The sequence below is a fragment of the Phacochoerus africanus genome, chromosome 9, assembly GCF_016906955.1.
Source record: "Phacochoerus africanus isolate WHEZ1 chromosome 9, ROS_Pafr_v1, whole genome shotgun sequence".
Taxonomy (NCBI): Eukaryota; Metazoa; Chordata; class Mammalia; order Artiodactyla; family Suidae; genus Phacochoerus; species Phacochoerus africanus.
In genome coordinates this window covers 37,675,422-37,693,282 of record NC_062552.1, presented here as the reverse complement: position 1 = coordinate 37,693,282, position 17,861 = coordinate 37,675,422, and the positions used below count along the sequence as shown (strand labels likewise).

At 52.8% G+C, this 17,861-nt stretch overlaps 2 protein-coding genes across 4 annotated transcripts; both read left to right on the top strand.

The window, feature by feature from the left end:
* The first annotated feature begins 1,564 nt into the window (after window positions 1–1,564).
* On the top strand, window positions 1,565–7,718 carry TREM2 (triggering receptor expressed on myeloid cells 2). 2 transcript variants are annotated; one of them, XM_047795537.1, is made up of 5 exons: window positions 1,565–1,714; window positions 3,474–3,824; window positions 5,481–5,541; window positions 6,637–6,869; window positions 7,392–7,718. In XM_047795537.1, the coding sequence occupies exons 1-5, from the start codon at window positions 1,675–1,677 to the stop codon at window positions 7,535–7,537; spliced, it is 831 nt and encodes a 276-aa protein (XP_047651493.1). In that variant the 5' UTR covers window positions 1,565–1,674; the 3' UTR covers window positions 7,538–7,718. The 2 variants fall into 2 exon arrangements, with proteins under 2 accessions (XP_047651493.1, XP_047651494.1); XM_047795538.1 differs by lacking the exon at window positions 7,392–7,718 and adding an exon at window positions 6,949–7,121.
* Window positions 7,719–12,336: 4,618 nt separating this feature from the next.
* TREML1 (triggering receptor expressed on myeloid cells like 1) lies at window positions 12,337–17,831 on the top strand. Of its 2 annotated transcripts, none has more exons than XM_047796227.1 (6): window positions 12,337–12,420; window positions 12,592–12,924; window positions 15,829–15,940; window positions 16,314–16,399; window positions 16,884–16,936; window positions 17,280–17,831. In XM_047796227.1, exons 1-6 carry the CDS (start codon window positions 12,378–12,380, stop codon window positions 17,583–17,585), a joined length of 933 nt encoding a protein of 310 aa, XP_047652183.1. In that variant the 5' UTR covers window positions 12,337–12,377; the 3' UTR covers window positions 17,586–17,831. The 2 variants fall into 2 exon arrangements, with proteins under 2 accessions (XP_047652183.1, XP_047652184.1); XM_047796228.1 differs by having other exon boundaries at window positions 12,341–12,420; window positions 16,317–16,399.
* Window positions 17,832–17,861: the final 30 nt, after the last annotated feature.

The window sequence follows — 17,861 nt, the reverse complement described above, 5'->3', positions numbered from 1 at the left end:
CTGCTGTTGCAGCCACAGCCACAGCCTTCCCCAGCCCAAGGAGGCTCTGGGTACTGGCCGTGGTCCTGACAGGACCCTGGGGCTTCTCTGGCCACTCTGGTTGGCAAAAGTGGGGATGGGAGGATAACAGAATCTGAAAAAGAGTGAGGACCTTCACATATGATAATCTTGATTTATTCAAGGGGAGGGAGCCGGGATGTGTTTGAGGATGGTGATGCTTTGGAAGAGCTGCTCTGGGGAGTTGACTAGGAAACCTCCAGGCATTCCGAAAACGATTACCCAGCAGCAAAGTCTCAGCCAACATTAGACATCGGGAGCATATTATGGGGCCAGTCCTGCTTCTGGTCCTAAGGCTTTCCTCAACAGTGGTCACCATCGTATCAGGAACGCTGAGGCTCCAAGAGACGCGAGTTCTCGAGCACAAACTTGGCAGTCGAATAAATGCATGCAGCTGTGAATGATGGCGTTCAGACTGTAATGGTGGAATAAAGGGGGAAATATCTCTGTGCCCAAATGTGAAGTGTCAGCTATCTTTGAACTCATGTGCAGCAAAAGCAAAGGAAGGACTGGTGCTTGGGAGTGGAGCAGTGTGGAAACGTTCCTGTGCTCAGATAAGAGAATTAGGGGATTGAACTAGCAATTAGCACCAACTCAGAGAAGTGGGGAACGGGAAGCAAGGAGATTCTGCGGTAGAACCCAAGGAACTCTATCTGATCACTGATCACTTGTGATGGAACACGATGAAGGAGAATGTGACAAAAAAGAATATGTATCTATGGGTCATGTTGCTGTACAGCAGAAATTGATGGAACACTGTAAATCAACTATAATAAAAAAATGTCAAAAAAGAGAGAAGAGTGAGTTGGGGATACATGTGCTGTAAATTCATATGCATGAATTAGCAAAGATTTCTAGGTGCCTGCCATTTGCTGTGAGTCTTAGAGGAGTAAAAACTACCCTTTTCTCAGATAGGAAGGATCTGGGAATGAGAGGCCGGGATGGAGCCCAAAAGAGAAAGAAAGTAAGTTAAAGATTCATGGGAGTTCCTGTTGTGGCTCAGCAGCTTATGGACCTGAGTAATATCCATGAGGATGTGGATTCGATCCCTGGCCTCACTCAGTGGGTCTGGGATCTGGCATTGCCGTGAGCTGTGGTGTAGGTCACAGAAGAGGCTGGGAGCCTGTGTTGCTGTGGCTGTGGCGTAGGCTGGCAGCTGTAACTCCGATTTGACCCCCAGCCTGGGAACTTCCATATACCGTGGGCGTGGCCCTAAAAACAAAGAAAAGAAAGATACTAAGGCAATTCAATGGAGAAAGGATAATCTCAACAAATGATGATGGTAAAATTGGGCATCCATAGGCCAAAACCCAAACAAAACAAAAAACAAAACCCAAACAAAGCAACAAACAAACCCCAACTACAGATCATAAATCTTGCACCACATGCAAAAATTAACTTGCTGCACGATGGCTCCGCCTCTCCTTTCCTCCCCAACCCCGCACCCCCTCCCTGAAGCATAAAGCCAGATCCCAGTCCTGACATTGCTCAATCCCCAGGAGTCAGTTCCTGTGGGCAGCGCCTGACAGGCTCGACGCTCTCCTTTCTGCAGTTCAAGGGAAAGACGAGATCTTGCACAAGGTGCCCCGACTCTGTCCTCCGCAAAGGAAGGGGGCCATGGAGACTCTGGGGCTGCTCCTCCTGCTCTGGGTTGCAGGTAGGACTCCCTCCCTCTGCTGCCATCTTTCCCTCCCCTTCCTCCACTCCATGGAGACTGCGTGGGTGGGGAGCACTGAGCAAAAGCTCCGAAGAGGGTGAAGTCCTTGGGTGTTCAGTGCCCCCTGCCTGCCTCCCTCCGCAGTCTCAGAACCTGCTGTCAGACTCCTTGTGCACAGACTCTTCATGCACACAGGGTACCGGAGGCTGGTGGTCTGGACACCTGGGAAGGGAAGGGGTTCTCATGGTGGCATCTCAAGCCCTGGTGAGTAGCTTGGAGGAGTTTGGGGGAGACACTGATAAGACCCCCTATAATTATGAATCACTTAAGCATTATCCCCGAAGGAGCAGCAGGGGGCGGGGGTGCAAAGAACCTGGACCTGGGAATCTGCCTCTTTGGGGTGCTCCTCCCATGCTCTGTCCTCTTGTTCGCAGCCCTAGATGGGAGGTGAAGGGACTGGAAATTCTGTGATTGAGCTGAGGGGACTGGTACCCAAGATTCTTGCACATGATGGCCTTTCCTCGTTGGGGGAAGGATGCCTCTTGCATCCCCAGAGCAATAGGCACACCTGGTGGGAGGAGAGACCGTCTGATGACAGTGATGGAGCTGGAGCTTCTCAGTGGAGTTGGAGTGGGGGGAGGGGAGCGCATTGGCCTGCCCGGAGGCAGAGGGATGGGCAGGGTGATGGAGGGGGCACTGCTCACCAGGTCCCTCTGGTTGCAAAAGGCAGGCCGCCAGCTCCTCATTCCAATCTTAGGCGTTTCTGTCAGCACGTGGTTGAAGATGGGGTGAAGGGAGGACCCACAGAGGGGAGGTTGAGGCAGAGGGTTCTGGGTGATTCTTAGAGCCCCTGCCCTAGCAATAGACTGGTCCTCTCAGCCCATGTCCCCCCTCCCCAAGGAGGGTCCCGAAAATAGCAGCCTCATGTCTCCCTCCAAAATAGCTCTGAGACGCATCCCCTTGAAAGGGGAACAAAGCCACAGAAATAGGGAAGCTGGAAGCTAAAAGTCAGAAAGAGGGGAATGCAGGGCTGGTACCAGCGTGGGCAGCTGCCGAGTAAGCAAGCATGGCGGGGGTGGGGAGGGGGGCCCAGCACCCCATCCTCCCCCCATGGGACCAGCCCCAGCCTGGAGAGGACCACTGGCCATGCTCCCTTGAGATGGAGGGGGAGAGGGCTTGATCCCGTGTGACAGGGAGAAGAGTACAGACTGGAATGGCCGAACTTCAGGACCAAATGTCTCTGGAAGTTCCCGTGTAGCTCAGCGGGTTAAGGACCCAACTAGTATCTGTGATCATGAGAGTTAGATCCCTGGCCTTGCTCAGTGGGTTAAAGAATTGGGCATTGCTGCAAGTCATGGCATAGGTCGCAGACGTGGTTCGGATCTGGCGTTTCTATGGCTGTGGTGTAGGCCAGTGGCTACAGCTGTGATTCAACTCCTAGCCTGGGAACTTCCACATGCCGTGGGTGCAACCCTAAAAAGAAAAAGAAAAAAAAAAAAAAAAAACGAAACAAGACCAAATGCCTCTACAAATAGGCCCAGAGAAGGTCAGTCATTTCTCTAAGGATGTCCAGCAAGTCTAATGGTGATAAAGCCAGACCCAGGACTGGAGTTTCCTGGTTTCCAGTTTCCTATAAATACACCCCTGGGCTGTGCCGCCTCCTCGCAACGTGTGTGGGAACCTGCATACTTTCAGGGGAGGAGGTCTGTCTCTTTTGTTCAGTGACCACTTGGTAAGTGAATGGGTGTCTCGTCCCCAGAGCTGTCCCGGGCACACAACACCTCGGTGTTCCAGGGCACGGCCGGCCAGTCCCTGCGGGTCTCCTGCTCCTACAACTCCTTGAAGCACTGGGGGAGACGCAAAGCCTGGTGCCGCCAGCTGGGCGAAGAGGGCCTGTGCCAGCACGTGGTCAGCACCCACCCCACCTGGCTGCTGTCCTTCCTGAAGCGGCGCAACGGGAGCACGGCCATCACGGACGATGCCCTGGGCGGCACACTCACCATTACGCTGCGCAATCTTCAAGCCCACGACGCTGGCCTCTACCAGTGCCAGAGCCTCCACGGTAGCGAGGCCGACACCCTCAAGAAGGTCCTGGTGGAGGTGCTGGCTGGTGAGTGGGCAGCTGACTGCACCCTGGCCTGCCCTTGGGCCAGGGCTCATGCCTTTGGGGTCTGTGCACAGGACCAGCCTCGGGGCTTTGGGGAACCCTGGGAAATCCCATAGTGTGGATCTTGTCCCCCGCTCCCCCACTCAGGGCCACTGTGGATGGTGGTGCAGTTGCTCACTGCACAAAGAGGGGGGGTGTCACAATCTAGCTATGCTCCCTGGTGGAGGACTCCCTGACCTGCTGGAAGGGCACAGTTCTCTAATATGCACAGGGTGCGGTAGGACCTAGCGGTAGTCCTCCTTCCCCCAGACAGCTTGATCGGTTTGTCATCAGGTTAGGATGCGAGCACGAGGAGGTCCTTAAGGAACAGGAGGAATTCCGTTGATTCTCCCACCCAAATACCCAAGGACCTACCAGCATAGATTAATCACTGGCCTGGTCTGGGGAGAAACAACCTTAGGGAGGATGCCTGCTGTGACCCTGGGCAGCCTGCTTCTCCTCTCTGGGCCTCCATCTCCCCATCTTGAATTGGAGGTGGTGGTGTCGGTGCCACTGACTCCACAGGGCTCGCTCCCGTGAGCCACAAATGACATGATAGAGTTAAAAGCACTTGAGGTCAGTGGCAGCCCTCGCCCCAGCCCCCTGCTGCTTAATTGCCTGGATCCTCATCTCAGGCTTGACTTGGGGAGACAGAGCAGAGATGCGGCCCTTCCCATCCCTGAGCTTACGCGGGGAGGCCCTCTGGGAAAGCCTTCTGTTGGTGTCTCCAGAACACGATTGTGTCCCAAAGGAGGACAAATCTGGGGTTACCATCCCTTTTCTGACTCTGCCCTTGTCCAAATCCTCCCCCCAATGCAGCCCTTTATCATGAAAGTGAAGATCAAAGGTCACATTTGTCTAAGGTGGGGAGGGTAGGAGACTGATGCCTTAGATCCCAAACTCCACCTCCATCACTTTCCTAAGTGGCGGGGGAGAGGGGCAGAGGAGACGCAGATTTTCAGTCCTATCAGGGTCTAAGGCTCAGCCCACTCCCAAGATGATAGCAGGAAAATAATATAATAATGATCAAGAATAAGAATAAGAATAATCCGTAGGTGGTGTAGACAGCTTGACAGTTCAAACCGGATTGTCAAAAACACCAATTGTTTCGTTTGATCTTCAAAAAGACCTGCTATGATGGGAGGGTGGGAGTTGCGGTTTCTGAGCTCTGGTGGGAGGTTGGACCTATTTGGGTCGCTTGCAATGATTACGGCAGCACTATTATTACGAAGGTGTTCCTGGAGTTTCTGTTGTGGCTCAGAGGTTAACAAACCCAACTAGTATCCATGAGGTTGCGGGTTCAATCCCTGGCCTTGCTCAGTGGGTTAAGGATCCAGCATTGCCGTGAGCTGTGGCATAGATTGCAGACGTGGCTCAGATCTGGCATTGGCTGTGGCTGTGGTGTAGGCCGGCAGCTGCAGTTCCAATTTGACCCCTAGCCTGGGAACATCCATATGCTGCAGGTGCAGTCCTAAAAAGACAAAAAAAAAAAAAAAGGTGTTCCCAAGTGCCCCACTTTACAGATGAGGAAACTGAGGCTCAGAGAGGTTAACAAGCCTCACCCCACCCACTGTGGCATCAAGGAAGGGGCTAGAGAGTCACAAGCTCTGTCTCCCACAGACCCCCTTGAATCCCAGTCCAAGAGCTTCCAGGATGTCCAGATGGAGCACAGCATCTCCAGGTACGGTGATGAGTCTTTCCTGAGATCCCTGGTCAGACCTTCAAGCTGCAGAGCCCAGGCATTGGGTGGAGGCTGGGTCTCAGAAGCACAAATTCCAGGGTAATTAGAACATGAAAGGGTCGGCACAGGTTCTTGTAAAGACACCCCTACAACGCCAGTGTGTGTTGGTATGACTGCACCAGTTTTTAGAATATTGCAAAACTTCCCTAATGGTTTGTAAAATACCAGCTGCTCCAAGGCTCCTGGACAGTCAGCCTCCCCTCACCCATCCTCCAGCAGTGCTCAGGCACCCCCACAATTCAGCAACAATGAAAGTCTTAGTATTTTAGTACTAAAATACTAGTACTGGAGTTTCCCTTGTGGCTCAGCAGGTTATGAACCCGACTAGTATCCAAAAGGATGCGAGTTGGATCCCTGACCTCATTCAGGGGGTTACAGATCCGGCATTGCTGTGAGCTGTGGTGTAGGTTGCAGACGTGGCTCAGATCTGGCATTGCTGTGGCTGTGGTGCAGGCTGACAGCTACAGCTCCAATTCGACTTCCATACGCCACAGGTAAAGCTCTAAAAAGCAAAAAGAAACCCAACAAACAAACAAACAAAAACCCCACAAACAAAACAAATACCCCCCCAAACCTAGTACTAAAGGCCAGAACAAAACTAGGACCCCCAGATCTCTGCTCCCCTGATGGGACCAGAGTCGGTTTGGACTGACTGGTTTTTGACAGTGTACTGGTGTTTCAACATTGTTAGTAGAACCATGAAACACACGTGTGGGCATGTGTGCACACGTGGGCGCGCGCGCGCACACACACACACACACACACTCTACACCATACCATCATGGAGGCAGAAAACTGCTTGCTGAGGGAGGTGGTTGTTTAAAAGCACTTGGCGAGCAGGTCCATGCCTAGAACTCAGGTCTCCCGGCTCCAGGTTACCCCAAGCCCCGCAAAGCCTCATGCGAGGATGGTGTTGAGTGGAGAGGTGTCCTGAGCCCCTGGAGCTCCTGGGGTATCCCTGTTTCTTCTCCAAGGGCAGATTCCAGCCTGTGGGCCTCTGCACCACCTCCCACGTGGCCCCTTTGTTTCTCCAAGGAACCTTTCGGAGGAGAGCCTCTTCCCACCCACCTCCACCCTTTTCCTCCTGGCCTGCGTCTTTCTCAGCAAGCTTCTAGTAGCCAGCGCCCTCTGGGCTGCAGCCTGGCATGGGCACAAACAGAGGACATCCCCAGCCGGTGGGCTGGACTGTGGCCATGACCCAGGCGACCAGGACCAAACCCTGACAGATGAGCTTGGCGAGAGCAGTGACCAGGACCAAACCTTGACAGGTGAGCCTGGAGAGCACGGTGGTGGTGGGGGCCAGCGAGGTGGGGCAAGAGGGCCTGAGTGAGGACTTTTCTGCTGCAGAGCTGAGAGACACGTGAGAGAAGCGGAGAGGCCGGCAGAGGTCTGCATGGACCGGCCCAGCCAGCACACTCACCCCTTGGCCACTGAGTCTCCTGGTTCTGCTTTGGCAAAAGGCCACTCTGCCTGTACCCTGCTTCCTCTGGCCTCTGGAAGTGGGGATGTGTGTGTGTGTGTGTGTGTGTGTGTGTGTGTGTGCGCGCGTGTGCATGTGCGTGCAGGCACGCGTGTGGGAAGTTGGGAAGACATCTACCAACTTCTGGACATTGGACATTAAATATACAAATAAACCCAAGACTTCATGTTTAACTGATGGTTTAGGGTGTCACGAAGGCCCTCTCTTTGGCCCCAGGGCCAGGAGAGTGAATTTGGATGAGGATAAAATGAAAGATCTGGCTCCTGGGGGCCAAGGGTTTTAAGATACCACGTTCGTCTCCTAATTATAGGATTCCAGTCCCCTTCAAGGGGATCAAACCCCAAAGCCTCTGAACACGTCTCATTGTCGTGCCCCTTCCCCACCTGGACCAGCCTGGGCTGCTCACTTCCTGCTAGAGAAGGAATGTCGCCCATTCCTCACCCAGCCACCAAATAACCTGTTCCCCACGCAAATAAGGACCAATCAGAAGACCAATCAGAAGATGGAATCGGGTCTTCAGGCCGCATTGTGGGGTATAAAGCTATTGCAGAGTGAGTCCCTTTTAACCTGCGTGCACGTGAGTCCCCTCTCGCTTCCTGAAAATGTACTTTCACTTTAATAAATTTGTAAAACATCCTCCGTTTTAGTGCTTTGTTACAGTGAGATGGGGGCCGAGGAGGTGATGGGTATCGCCTCCATTCCCACAGGCTCCAAACTGCCCAGTCTTTTTCTCCTCCTCTCTCCCTCCCAGAGATCCGATTGCCAAGCTGTGCCTCCTCCTATGGGATTTCTCTAGCTACCTCTCCTCTGCCTTCCTGCCTCCTGCCCATCCGTTCCCTAGGGTTATTTCTGGCACCCCTCACCTGCCCGCCACCCAAGTCCATCCAATTCCCAATTGATTCATCCGTTCATCTCCAAAACAGAGAGAGCTTTGCTCTCCTCATGTTTACCCCTCCCTGGAGAAATGGCAGGGGCTTGGGTTGTGGAGTGGGGCGTCCCAGGGCTGGGACTACTGGTCAGAGCCCCTCCGTGTTCAGAAGGGAAACAGAGGCCCAAAAATGAATGGACTGACCCAGGGTCCCCTGTAGAGCCCGGAAATCCAAATTTCACTTGGCCTTCAAGGTGCCCTTCCCTCCAGCTCGATCCTCCTCCCTTATTCATGCAGTTATTCGACATATTTTTCTGTGCCAAGTACTGACCTAAGCATTGGAGACACAACAGTGTACAAAACAAGCAAAGATCTCTGTCCACACGTGTTGGCGGAACTCAGCCTCTGCGCACCGGTGCCGAATAGAAATACGGAGACAGTTTGGGGCAAAGGAGGGTCACAGCAGCCTAATGCCTCAAAGACTCCCTATGGGAGATTGGGAGGTGGTTTTATAGTTTGAGGAGTGAAAAATAGGACTGCAGATAGAGATCAGGGTAGAAGCAAGCTTGCATTGTTTTCAACGCTGCTGATCCGTGGTCTGGTGGTCCTTCTTTCTGGAAGGAAGAACGCTTCATTAACATCTTCCATTTGTGGGGGTTTTCATTCTGCAGAACTCAAAGATACTGTTCTCTGTATTCCTGAAGGAGGACCCTGCCCCAAAGCTGCACTATTGTCTCTTGACGGCTCCTCCCTGGTCTCTGCATCCCCTCCCTTCCCTGACTAGCAATTAATTGAACCCACTTTTTAGAACTCAGGGAAGGTCATGGAGACTGAAGTTTACTCCCTAAAAATAAGAAATGAGGGACACAGAAAGGCTTGTGTGCCCAGAGGACTCACAGGGCCCTGCTTGGTTTCGTATGAAGCCCTGTCCTAGCAGGAAGAGGGCAGACAGACAGATAAAATAAAGTTACTCAGACGGGGCGTTCCTGTTGCAGCCCAGCAGAAACGAACCTGACAAGTATCCATGTGGACACGGGTTCGATCCCTCGCTCAGTAGGTTAAGGATCTGGCGTTGCCGTGAGCTGTGGTGTAGGTCATAGATGTGGCTCGGATCTGGCATTGCTGTGGCTCTGGCGTAGGCTGGCATAGTTCTGATTAGACCCCTAGGCTGGGAACGTCCATATGTCACGGGTGTGGCCCTAAAAAGCAAAGCAAAGCAAAACAAAGTCAGATGGTGAGGAGCACGGGGAGCGCAGACAGGGGATGACGCAAGTCTAGAGCAGACAGAAGAACAACTTGAGAAACACCTGGAGATGCAGGAAGTGAACCTCGGGCATGTCAGGGAGAGTGTTTTGGGCCCAGGGAACAGCCAGGGCAGCTCTGGGAACCTCACTTCTCTCGCAGGCACACCTAGCACCTGGGCCAATGGGACAGAGACTTTCTGGGGGTGGGCTGCCTCCAGGGGGAGAAAATGAGTGGGCACATACTCAGGCTCTCAGTCCTGGCTTCGGGGAGGCGGAAGCCCCGAAGCCCCTCTGGCCATGGCCACATGTGGCTGCGCTGCCACCTGTCATGGGTGTGGACACCTGGAGTGTTGAATCGTTAGGAAGGAGCTTCACATCAACACATCACTCCCCTGGTTGCAGCCCTGCTCCAACCCCACTTCATCCACACCTGCAGAGGATACTTCTGGGCCTCTGTCCCCATTTCTGGGACCCTGGTCCAGTCTGTGTGTCCTTGGCCTCCCTGACTCAGCAGCCCTTGAAACTTGCCCATCGAGTCCCAGGACAGTGGTCTCCTTCCTGCGGACATGGGCACAGTATACGGTCCAAGGCTGAGCAGAACCCACTCCACCTCCCTTCCACCCCATCTGGGCACCGAGGGCGATGGCAGGGAAAGGAAGCCTCCAGCCAAGCGCCTGGCAGTAGAATGTGCTGGAACTTTCTTTCTCTTGGGAGCTCAGGCTTTTCTCCTTCCAGCTCTGCTATGTCTTGAGACACCTGCCCTGGGATCCTCTGCCCTGGACTCTCTGGCACACACCCTGAACTGAAAGCGTTTGCCAATTTCAAGTTTGCCTCCTACTAAGAAAGCTTAGGTAAGTTCCTTAACTCTGCTGAGCCTCAGGGCCCTTGAATATAAAAGCAAACAAAAAACCCAACACCAAACCAACCCAAACAGCCCTACTTTGGTGACTTTTTATGAGGCCGAGAGGAATAACATTAAAGTCCCTGGCCACAGGCCTGGCACATAGTAGGTCCTGGGTAAGCCCTGGCTTCCTTCCTCCTCTCTAAGGTCCAGTGACAGGACACCGCCCCAGAGGCCAGGGTCCACCTGGTCACCTCTGTCCTGGGCGCCCAGCAGTGGACTGTATCCATTTTAGGCACTTAATTAATATTGAAGAGAGGTCTCCTCTTCACACGACATTCCCAGGTGGCTTGTTAGTGTGAAAATAATTTTCTTGTAAGGAAATCAAAGAAACCCTGATACATATTGGCTGGACTGACAGACGTATGTATCACCCCTCATTACTCACTGGGGCGACACAGCCGTCCAGTTAGCCGGGTTTTCTGCGGGTTAGCACTGGAAGTCCTGTCTCGGAAAAGGGCTCGGCCCCAGGTAGACAGCGACACCTGGTCACCCTGTCACCAGGTCCACAAGGCTCAGCTCAACACAGAAGCCAGCTTCCTCAGGCTTCTGCTCCCAGTTCCCATTCCTAGCTCCTCGGCTCCTGAAGCGGGGTGGGGTGGGCAGAGAGAGGGAGAGTGGAGGAAGGAGGGAGGGTAGCACCCCTTTACCGCTTGACATCCAGATCAGGGCAGTGCGAGCTCCCGGCCACGCCCCTTTGCCAGCTCTGGTCTCCCTGAGCACAGGCGCGCCCCCTGGTGTCAGAAGGTTTATTGCTCACACTCCTAGCAGGATCCACAAGCCCCAGTTCTGCAAGGGGTGTGAATGAGGATTAGATGTTTCATCATGAGAGAGGAACCCCAAATTATGAGACTTCGAGTTTATATGGAGCACCTGGCACAGTGGCTCATCTTTTTCTCTAGAGAGAGACCTTTATTCTGGGACGTAAACTCATCTTCTCCAGGGAGAGAGGGGAAGGAGGGAAGCGAATCTCTCTGGAGCTGACACACTGACTCCGGAGCTGTGTCAGTTCTTCAATTGCCCTGGAACAAAGCTTGGGCGGTTCCCTTTCCTAGAAAGCCCAAACCATGCAGAAACGTGAAAATATTCATGGAGAACTGCCTCTCAACAGAGAGGACAGTGCAAACATGAAACAAAATTAATAGAGTGGCTCGGGTTGCTGCAGTGGGCATGGCCAAAAAAACCAATTAATATGTTATAAATAAGAAATGCTTGGAGAAGAAATCTCTTAAATTAAAAACACGAAGGGATAAAAACTTGAAGGACAGAGGGATGGATGAAAAAAGATGGAAGATATCTTTGAGGAATCAGAACAAAATCGACAAAAAAATGGAAAATGATAGAGAAAAGGTATGAAAATAAGATAAACACATTAGGTTCACTATCCAACTAATTAGAAAAACAGAGTGGGGGAAAGAAAATAAAGAAGTATTTATCAAAGCAATTGCCAGAACTGGAGAGCGGGTCCACACTGAAAGTGTCTAGGGAGCGCCCAGCACAGGGAAAGAAGACAGGCCAGCCCAGGGCACACCATCAAGGTGGGACTTCCTCGACAGTCTCCTGAGAGCTCGGGGTTGGCACCCACACAGCATTTAAAATCAGGGAGTTCCTGTTGTGGCTCAGCAGGTTAAGAACCTGACTAGTATCCATGAGGATATGGGTTCGATCCCTGACCTTGCTCAGTGGTTAAGGATCCAGGGTTGCTGCAAGCTTCGGTGTAGGTCCCAGATGTGGCTCAGACCTGCTGTGGCTGTGGCTGTGGTGAAGGCTGGCAGCTCCAGCTCTGACTTGACCGTTAGCTTGGAAACTTCCATATACTGCAGGAGTGCCACCCCCTCCCCCCAAAACTCCTGAATTTAAAATCAGGATGGCCTTGGGCCATGGGAAGGACACTTTACTTGGCTCCTTTGCAGCTCTGCATCCTCAGATCTTGAATCCTCAGACCTTTGCACTTCTCTGAAGATCACCTTTCCCCTCTCCCTGCTGCTCTCTGGTCACCACGATCCTCCTCCGGCCTCCTTCCTTAGAGGGCCCAGGACCTCTGGCATTCTCACCCTGCCTTGCCCACCCCTACCCTCAGGGTCGGTTTCTGAGTGCTGAGCCAACCAGGGCTGGGAAGAGCTCCTTATCCCCACCCATGGAGGAGCCCATCAGTGCCTGCCTCCCACCCCATGGTCACTGAGAGCCCCACGTGACTATCTGAGACAAAAGTTTCCTGCCCCCAGGGGAATGTTGTGTCAGTGCCCCCAGGAAGCCCCAGAGAGGACATCTCCCTTCCCAGCCATGGGCCCCCACCTGCTCCTGCTGCTGCTTCTGGGACTAGCAGGTAAGGTTCCGAAGGGACCATGATCACTCCCCACACCCAGGAATAACTGGCATGACATGGCAACAATAGTAGGTGTAAGCCCAGAAGGTCGATCTCTAGATCCCGGTGCCCTGTGCAGTTAGATGGGCCTGGACGCATCCCGCCCTACTCTCCTCGACTTTCCCTCCTCAGGCCAGGGCTCGGCTGGCAGCCTCCCTGAGCTGCTGCAGGCGCCTGTGGGGAGCTCCATCCTGGTGCAGTGCCACTACCGACCCCAGGACCTCAGGGCTCGAAAGGTGTGGTGCCGGTTCCTGCAGGGGGTATGCCAGCCCGTGGTGTCGTCAGTGGTGGACCGCCGGACCCCGGCTGGCAGCCGCATCTTTCTCACCGACCTGGGGGGTGGCCTGCTCCAGGTGGAGATGGTTACCCTGCAGGAGGAGGATGCCGGGGAGTACGGCTGCCTGGTGGAGGGGGCCTCGGGGCCCCAGACTGTGCACAAAGTCACTCTGGACGTGCTCCCTGCAGGTGAGTTATCCTCGCTGGTCACTACCCCTCTGATCTGCCTTCTCACCCCCATCTGCTATTCTTGGGTCCTTGGGGGCCGGAGGTCCTGGTAGGGGAGGAATTGGGAGAAGATATCCTTTTGACAGCTCTGCAGGGAACGGAAACCAAACTGAGTGAGAAGTCGGAGATAAAAGAGCCAAATAGTGCCCCCCCGCCCCCCGGCCCGGCCTTTGCGGCACAAGTGGGTCTCCCCACAGGAAGTCACTCCTCTTTCCCCACCGATGGCCTTGGCCTTCTCATCCAGCATTTTCAATATACTTGCTGCTGGTTTTTTTTCCTTATAATTTTTTTTTTTTCTTTTTAGGGCCACACCCACAGCATAAGGAAATTTCTAGTCTAGGAGTCAAATCAGAGCTGTAGCTGCTGGCCTACACCACGGCTCACGGCAACACCAGATCCTTAACCCACTGAGCAAGGCCAGGGATCGAACTCAGGTCCTCATGGATAGTAGTCAGGTTTGTTACTGCTCAGCCATAACTGGAACTCCTGGAATTTTTTAATCTTCCAGGTTTCTGTTCCTCTAACCATAAGTTCGATGGTTTGCAAATCACTGAATTTATATCTTATTTAATTTTTTAAAAGTCTTCACTGAGCATCTAGTACATGCCTCACCTACAGGCAGGGAACATTTCACACCTGAATTCCTTCAACTCATTCAGGTTTTGTTTTTTTTGTTTCGTTTTTTTGTATTTTGTCTCTTTTTAGGGCCGCTCCCACGGCATATGGAGGTTCCCAGGCTAGGGGTTGAATCAGAGATGTAGCCACCGGCCTGTGCCAGAGCCACAGAAACACCAGATCAGAGCCACATCTGCGACCTACACCACAACTCACAGCAACACTGGATCCTTAACCCACTGAGCGAGGCCGGGGATTGAACCTGCAACCTCATGGTTCCTAGTCAGATCCGTTTCTGCTGCACCATGATGGGAACTCCTCATTCAGTTTTTTTTTTGTCTTTTTGTTGTTGTTGTTGTTGTTGTTGTTGCTATTTCTTGGGCCGCTCCCGAGGCATATGGAGGTTCCCAGGCTAGGGGTTGAATCGGAGCTGTAGTCACTGGCCTACGCCAGAGCCACAGCAACGAGGGATCCGAGCCGCGTCTGCGACCTACACCACAGCTCACGGCAACGCCGGATCGTTAACCCACTGAGCAAGGGCAGGGACCGAACCCGCAACCTCATGGTTCCTAGTCGGATTCGTTAACCACTGCGCCACGACGGGAACTCCTCATTCAGTTTTAAAAGCAGAAAAATTCAGTCAGTATTCTCAAGCCTGTTTCCAGTATAGAAAGTACTTTATTTTCCCCGGTTTCATTTTCACGGCCTATTACTTTCTCATGTCTAAACATTTTTTGAAAGAATATTTTAAAGTATTGTTAAAATACTTTAAATAAGATATTTAATTCTCATGTCTAAACATTTTTTGAAAGAACATTTTAAAGTATTGTTAAAATACTTTAAATAAGATATTTAAGGAGTTCCCGTCATGGTTCAGTGGTTAACGTATCCGACTAGGAACCATGAGGTTGCAGGTTCAATCCCTGGCCTCACTCAGTGGGTTAAGTATCTGGCGTTGCCGTGAGTTGTGGTGTAGGTCACAGATGCAGCTAGGATCCCGCATTGCTGTGGCTCTGGCGTAGGCCAGTGGCTGCAGCTCCAATTCAACCCCTAGCCTGGGAACTTCCATATGCCACGGGAGCAGCCCAAGACCAAAAAAAGCAAAAAGACCAAATAATAATAATAATAATAATAATAATAATAATAATTAAATAACAAAATAAGACATAATTTAAAAAAATGTTCTTTCAGGAAAATGGTCAGCTACCTGACGGAGCAGAGACTGGCCTAATTTCTGCTTATGGATGCTGATTTTTTTTTTTTCATTTTCAGGTCTCCCTTTTCCTAGTAATTTGTGCCAAATACCCAAAATAATGAAATTAAGAAAGGCATTTTTCTTTCTCTTGGTTTCTTTTCCATTTGTTCATTATGAAGATGGACTAAGGTGTCACTCACTAGACTCTTTCAAGTCCCCAGTTATTAATTATATTACAGATATACTCCTGTTAACCCTGGTCACCCTTTGTTTTTCTCCTTCCTTCACAGTCTAAGGTCTAGTAAGTCAAGGTTACAAGTCCGTGAGGCAAGTTGTACCAAGGCGATGCCCTGGGAAGGGGTGGCTGGGGAGACAGTGTTCTCAAGGCAGATCCTCAGGCCCCGAGAAACCAACCCCGAGTCCGACAGCCAGAAGTTGAGCGTGTTCTTGGGAGGACAGAAACCTTGTCACTAAACCAAGTCTCAGGGTCCAAGCAAGGCTGGGCACTGTGTCACATCAGGGCTTAGCTCCTGAGGACAGAACTTGGGATGGGGTCCAATCAGCCTGCAAGGGGGTCCCAGGGTTGCATGTGTGCAGAGAGGTCTAGCAGGTGGAGCTGAGGCCTCTTTAGAGACCAAGTCATGAGAGCCAGGTGCCAGGTGTCCAATGAGAAGAGCGCAGAGGGACCTACTCTGGGGTGGGGTAGGGAGGTGGGCACGGCTTACCCAGTGGGGTTTTGGCATAGTCTGAGCAGCCTGATTAGACCAGAGGGGTACAGGGGGAGCAGGTAGAGGAGGAGAAATGCAGGGGGGAGGGTTGGGAGCTGGGGGTTGAGGGGAAAGGGAGCATATTCATAACCAGAAAAGATAAAGAGGCCGTTCACTGACCTCCAGAATGAGAGGCCCCTAAGGAACATCCCAAGTGGCCCTTCTTTGTGTTTCTTACTGGGGACCTCTCCTTCCTCAGCTCCGCTCTCCCAGTACCTACGTCTCAACCGGCCCTTGAACCTTGCTCACAATGGGCCTGTGCTCATGAAGTTTTTCCTTCTGACTCAGCTCCTGGCCTGGAGGAGGAGGAGGAGACCTATCAGGTTGGGAGTCTGGCTGACAGCTCTTCGGACCCTGCGGGCAGTGCCAGCCCTTTGGATTCCGGCCTGGATAAGAAGAGGTACTGACAAGGACTGTATCCGGGTGGCTGGGAAAAGGGTGGAGGTGAACGTGGTGGCTTGCTTAGAGCCCCAGACTACATCAGAGGAAAACTGTACCATTCTTTCCACCCCTGGAGAACTTCCAGAGGCAGGTAGATGGACAGACCTCTCCATCCTAGTTCATCCTCTCCGACCCCTTTACCCCCAAGGATCTCCAGCCAGGATTCCCTGGTCATCCGTCTCTCTTCTGCCCTCCTCATGCCATTCCAGGAAACTTTCTCCCAACCACGGCTCACTGAGAACTGCATTTCTTTGCCACTTCCCTGGGATTCGTGGCAAGCAGCTGCCCACCAGATTCAGGGCTAAGCTCACCCACTCCTTTGTGTTTCTCAGCAGACTCTTGATTTGGGGTGCTGTGTTCCTGCTGGGCCTGCTGGTGGTGGCAGTGGTGCTGTTTACCATGATGGCAAGAAGGAAAGGCAAGGAGCTGTCTACCTGCCTGAACTGGCATGACCCCTTGTCCTGTACCAGCCAGTCTTGCATTTGAGGCTGGGAGTCTAAGTCTGTTCCCCATACAGATGGGCTTCGGGAAGGGCCCCAGACCCTAGAACTCCCATGGCTGAGGGATGGAGGTGGGAGAAGGAGATGCAGTGGGGAGAGACAGGAACTGGAGAAGGTGAGACAGGAGAACTGGGGATGGATACCTGGGGCAGGTGGGGGATTTCAGGAGATGGGTTGAGTGGAGGCAGGAGCAGGGAGCTGTGGAACCAGGAAGGGAGAGTTAGGGCTGCTGGGGCGGGGGCTGGGGAGACGGAGGAGGTGGGGAAACTTTGCTGGTGGGAGTGGGGAAGGTGCATATGGACCAACCAGGACAGAGGTTTCTGAGGTTTTCTGAAGTGGGGGTGGGGGGGACAGTGCGTCAGCACAGGAAACAAACTGCCCTTCTGTCCCTTGTCCTGCCAGGGAACAGGCTTGGTGTCTGTGGACAGTTTCAGAGCAGTGGCATCTCAGGCCTGGTAAGAGATCCCCACAGGCCCCCAGCCAAATTCCCTGGACCATCCTGGAACTCATGAGATGTTGGGGTGGAGAAAACGCTGGTTCCCAGTTGAGGTCCAAAGCTTCCTCCTAAATGCTGTAAACTTGGCCACAGTGCTCTCCCGCCTTCCCTCCTTGCTCTCCCGTCTCTTCAGATTTGGGGAGAAACTTGGGGCTTGAAAATCTTTGAGGTGAAGCCCTCCTGCCCACTGCCATTCTAAGGATTCAGGAGTTAAGAGCCAGTGTGGTCCTGGGCTTCCCACCAAAGGGAACTGGGGCAGAGGAAGGCATTTCCTCTGCCTGTTTTGTCTGCTTTTGTTACAGGCCTCCTCCCCGGGGGTCCACCACTCCGGCGACACTGGACCAGCTGCTGACTTGCCCTCGGACATCCCATACGTTAGGCTCGACTCGCCACCTTCCTTCGACAATACCACCTACACCAACCTGCCTCTTGATCCCCTGCCGGAGAAGCCCCCATCCCCATCTTCTTTTCCTCCTCTGCCTCCTAAGGTCATGACCTCCAAGCCTGTGACATATGCCACAGTTGTCTTCCCTGAAGGGGACAAGAGTGGAAGAGCCTCCTGCGAGCCAGTCCAGGACCCACCTAACAGCCAGACTCCACCCAGCTAAGCCGCTCCCCATCCTGTAAACTCAGAGATCATCCCCAGTCTTCAGTGTAGCCATCCATGCAGCCTGCACCCTAGATCCCCTGGGTATCAGGGCAACTAGGGGCTTTAGGACCTGATCTAATGTCTGGACTTTCCTGACCCGGTAGGTGGTACTTGGAATGACTGAGGTGTCTCGGGAAGCCCCCCTGCCCCATGCTAGTACCCCTGCCATTACAATACTGGGCTAAATAAACTCTACCTGATAATATATGAGCTCTTGGTGCTTGAGAGGGAAGGA

What these genes read in the sequence shown, in the direction of transcription:
- TREM2 (XM_047795537.1), top strand. Translation starts at nt 1,675, where the DNA reads ATGGAGACTCTGGGGCTGCTCCTCCTGCTCTGGGTTGCAG. An exon ending in CCTCCTGCTCTGGGTTGCAG is followed by an intron (nt 1,715 to 3,473) that starts GTAGGACTCCCT and finishes TCTCGTCCCCAG; the next exon opens with AGCTGTCCCGGGCACACAAC. An exon ending in ATGGAGCACAGCATCTCCAG is followed by an intron (nt 5,542 to 6,636) that starts GTACGGTGATGA and finishes TGTTTCTCCAAG; the next exon opens with GAACCTTTCGGAGGAGAGCC.
- TREML1 (XM_047796227.1), top strand. Translation starts at nt 12,378, where the DNA reads ATGGGCCCCCACCTGCTCCTGCTGCTGCTTCTGGGACTAGCAG. An exon ending in GCTGCTTCTGGGACTAGCAG is followed by an intron (nt 12,421 to 12,591) that starts GTAAGGTTCCGA and finishes TTCCCTCCTCAG; the next exon opens with GCCAGGGCTCGGCTGGCAGC. An exon ending in TCTGGACGTGCTCCCTGCAG is followed by an intron (nt 12,925 to 15,828) that starts GTGAGTTATCCT and finishes CTTCTGACTCAG; the next exon opens with CTCCTGGCCTGGAGGAGGAG.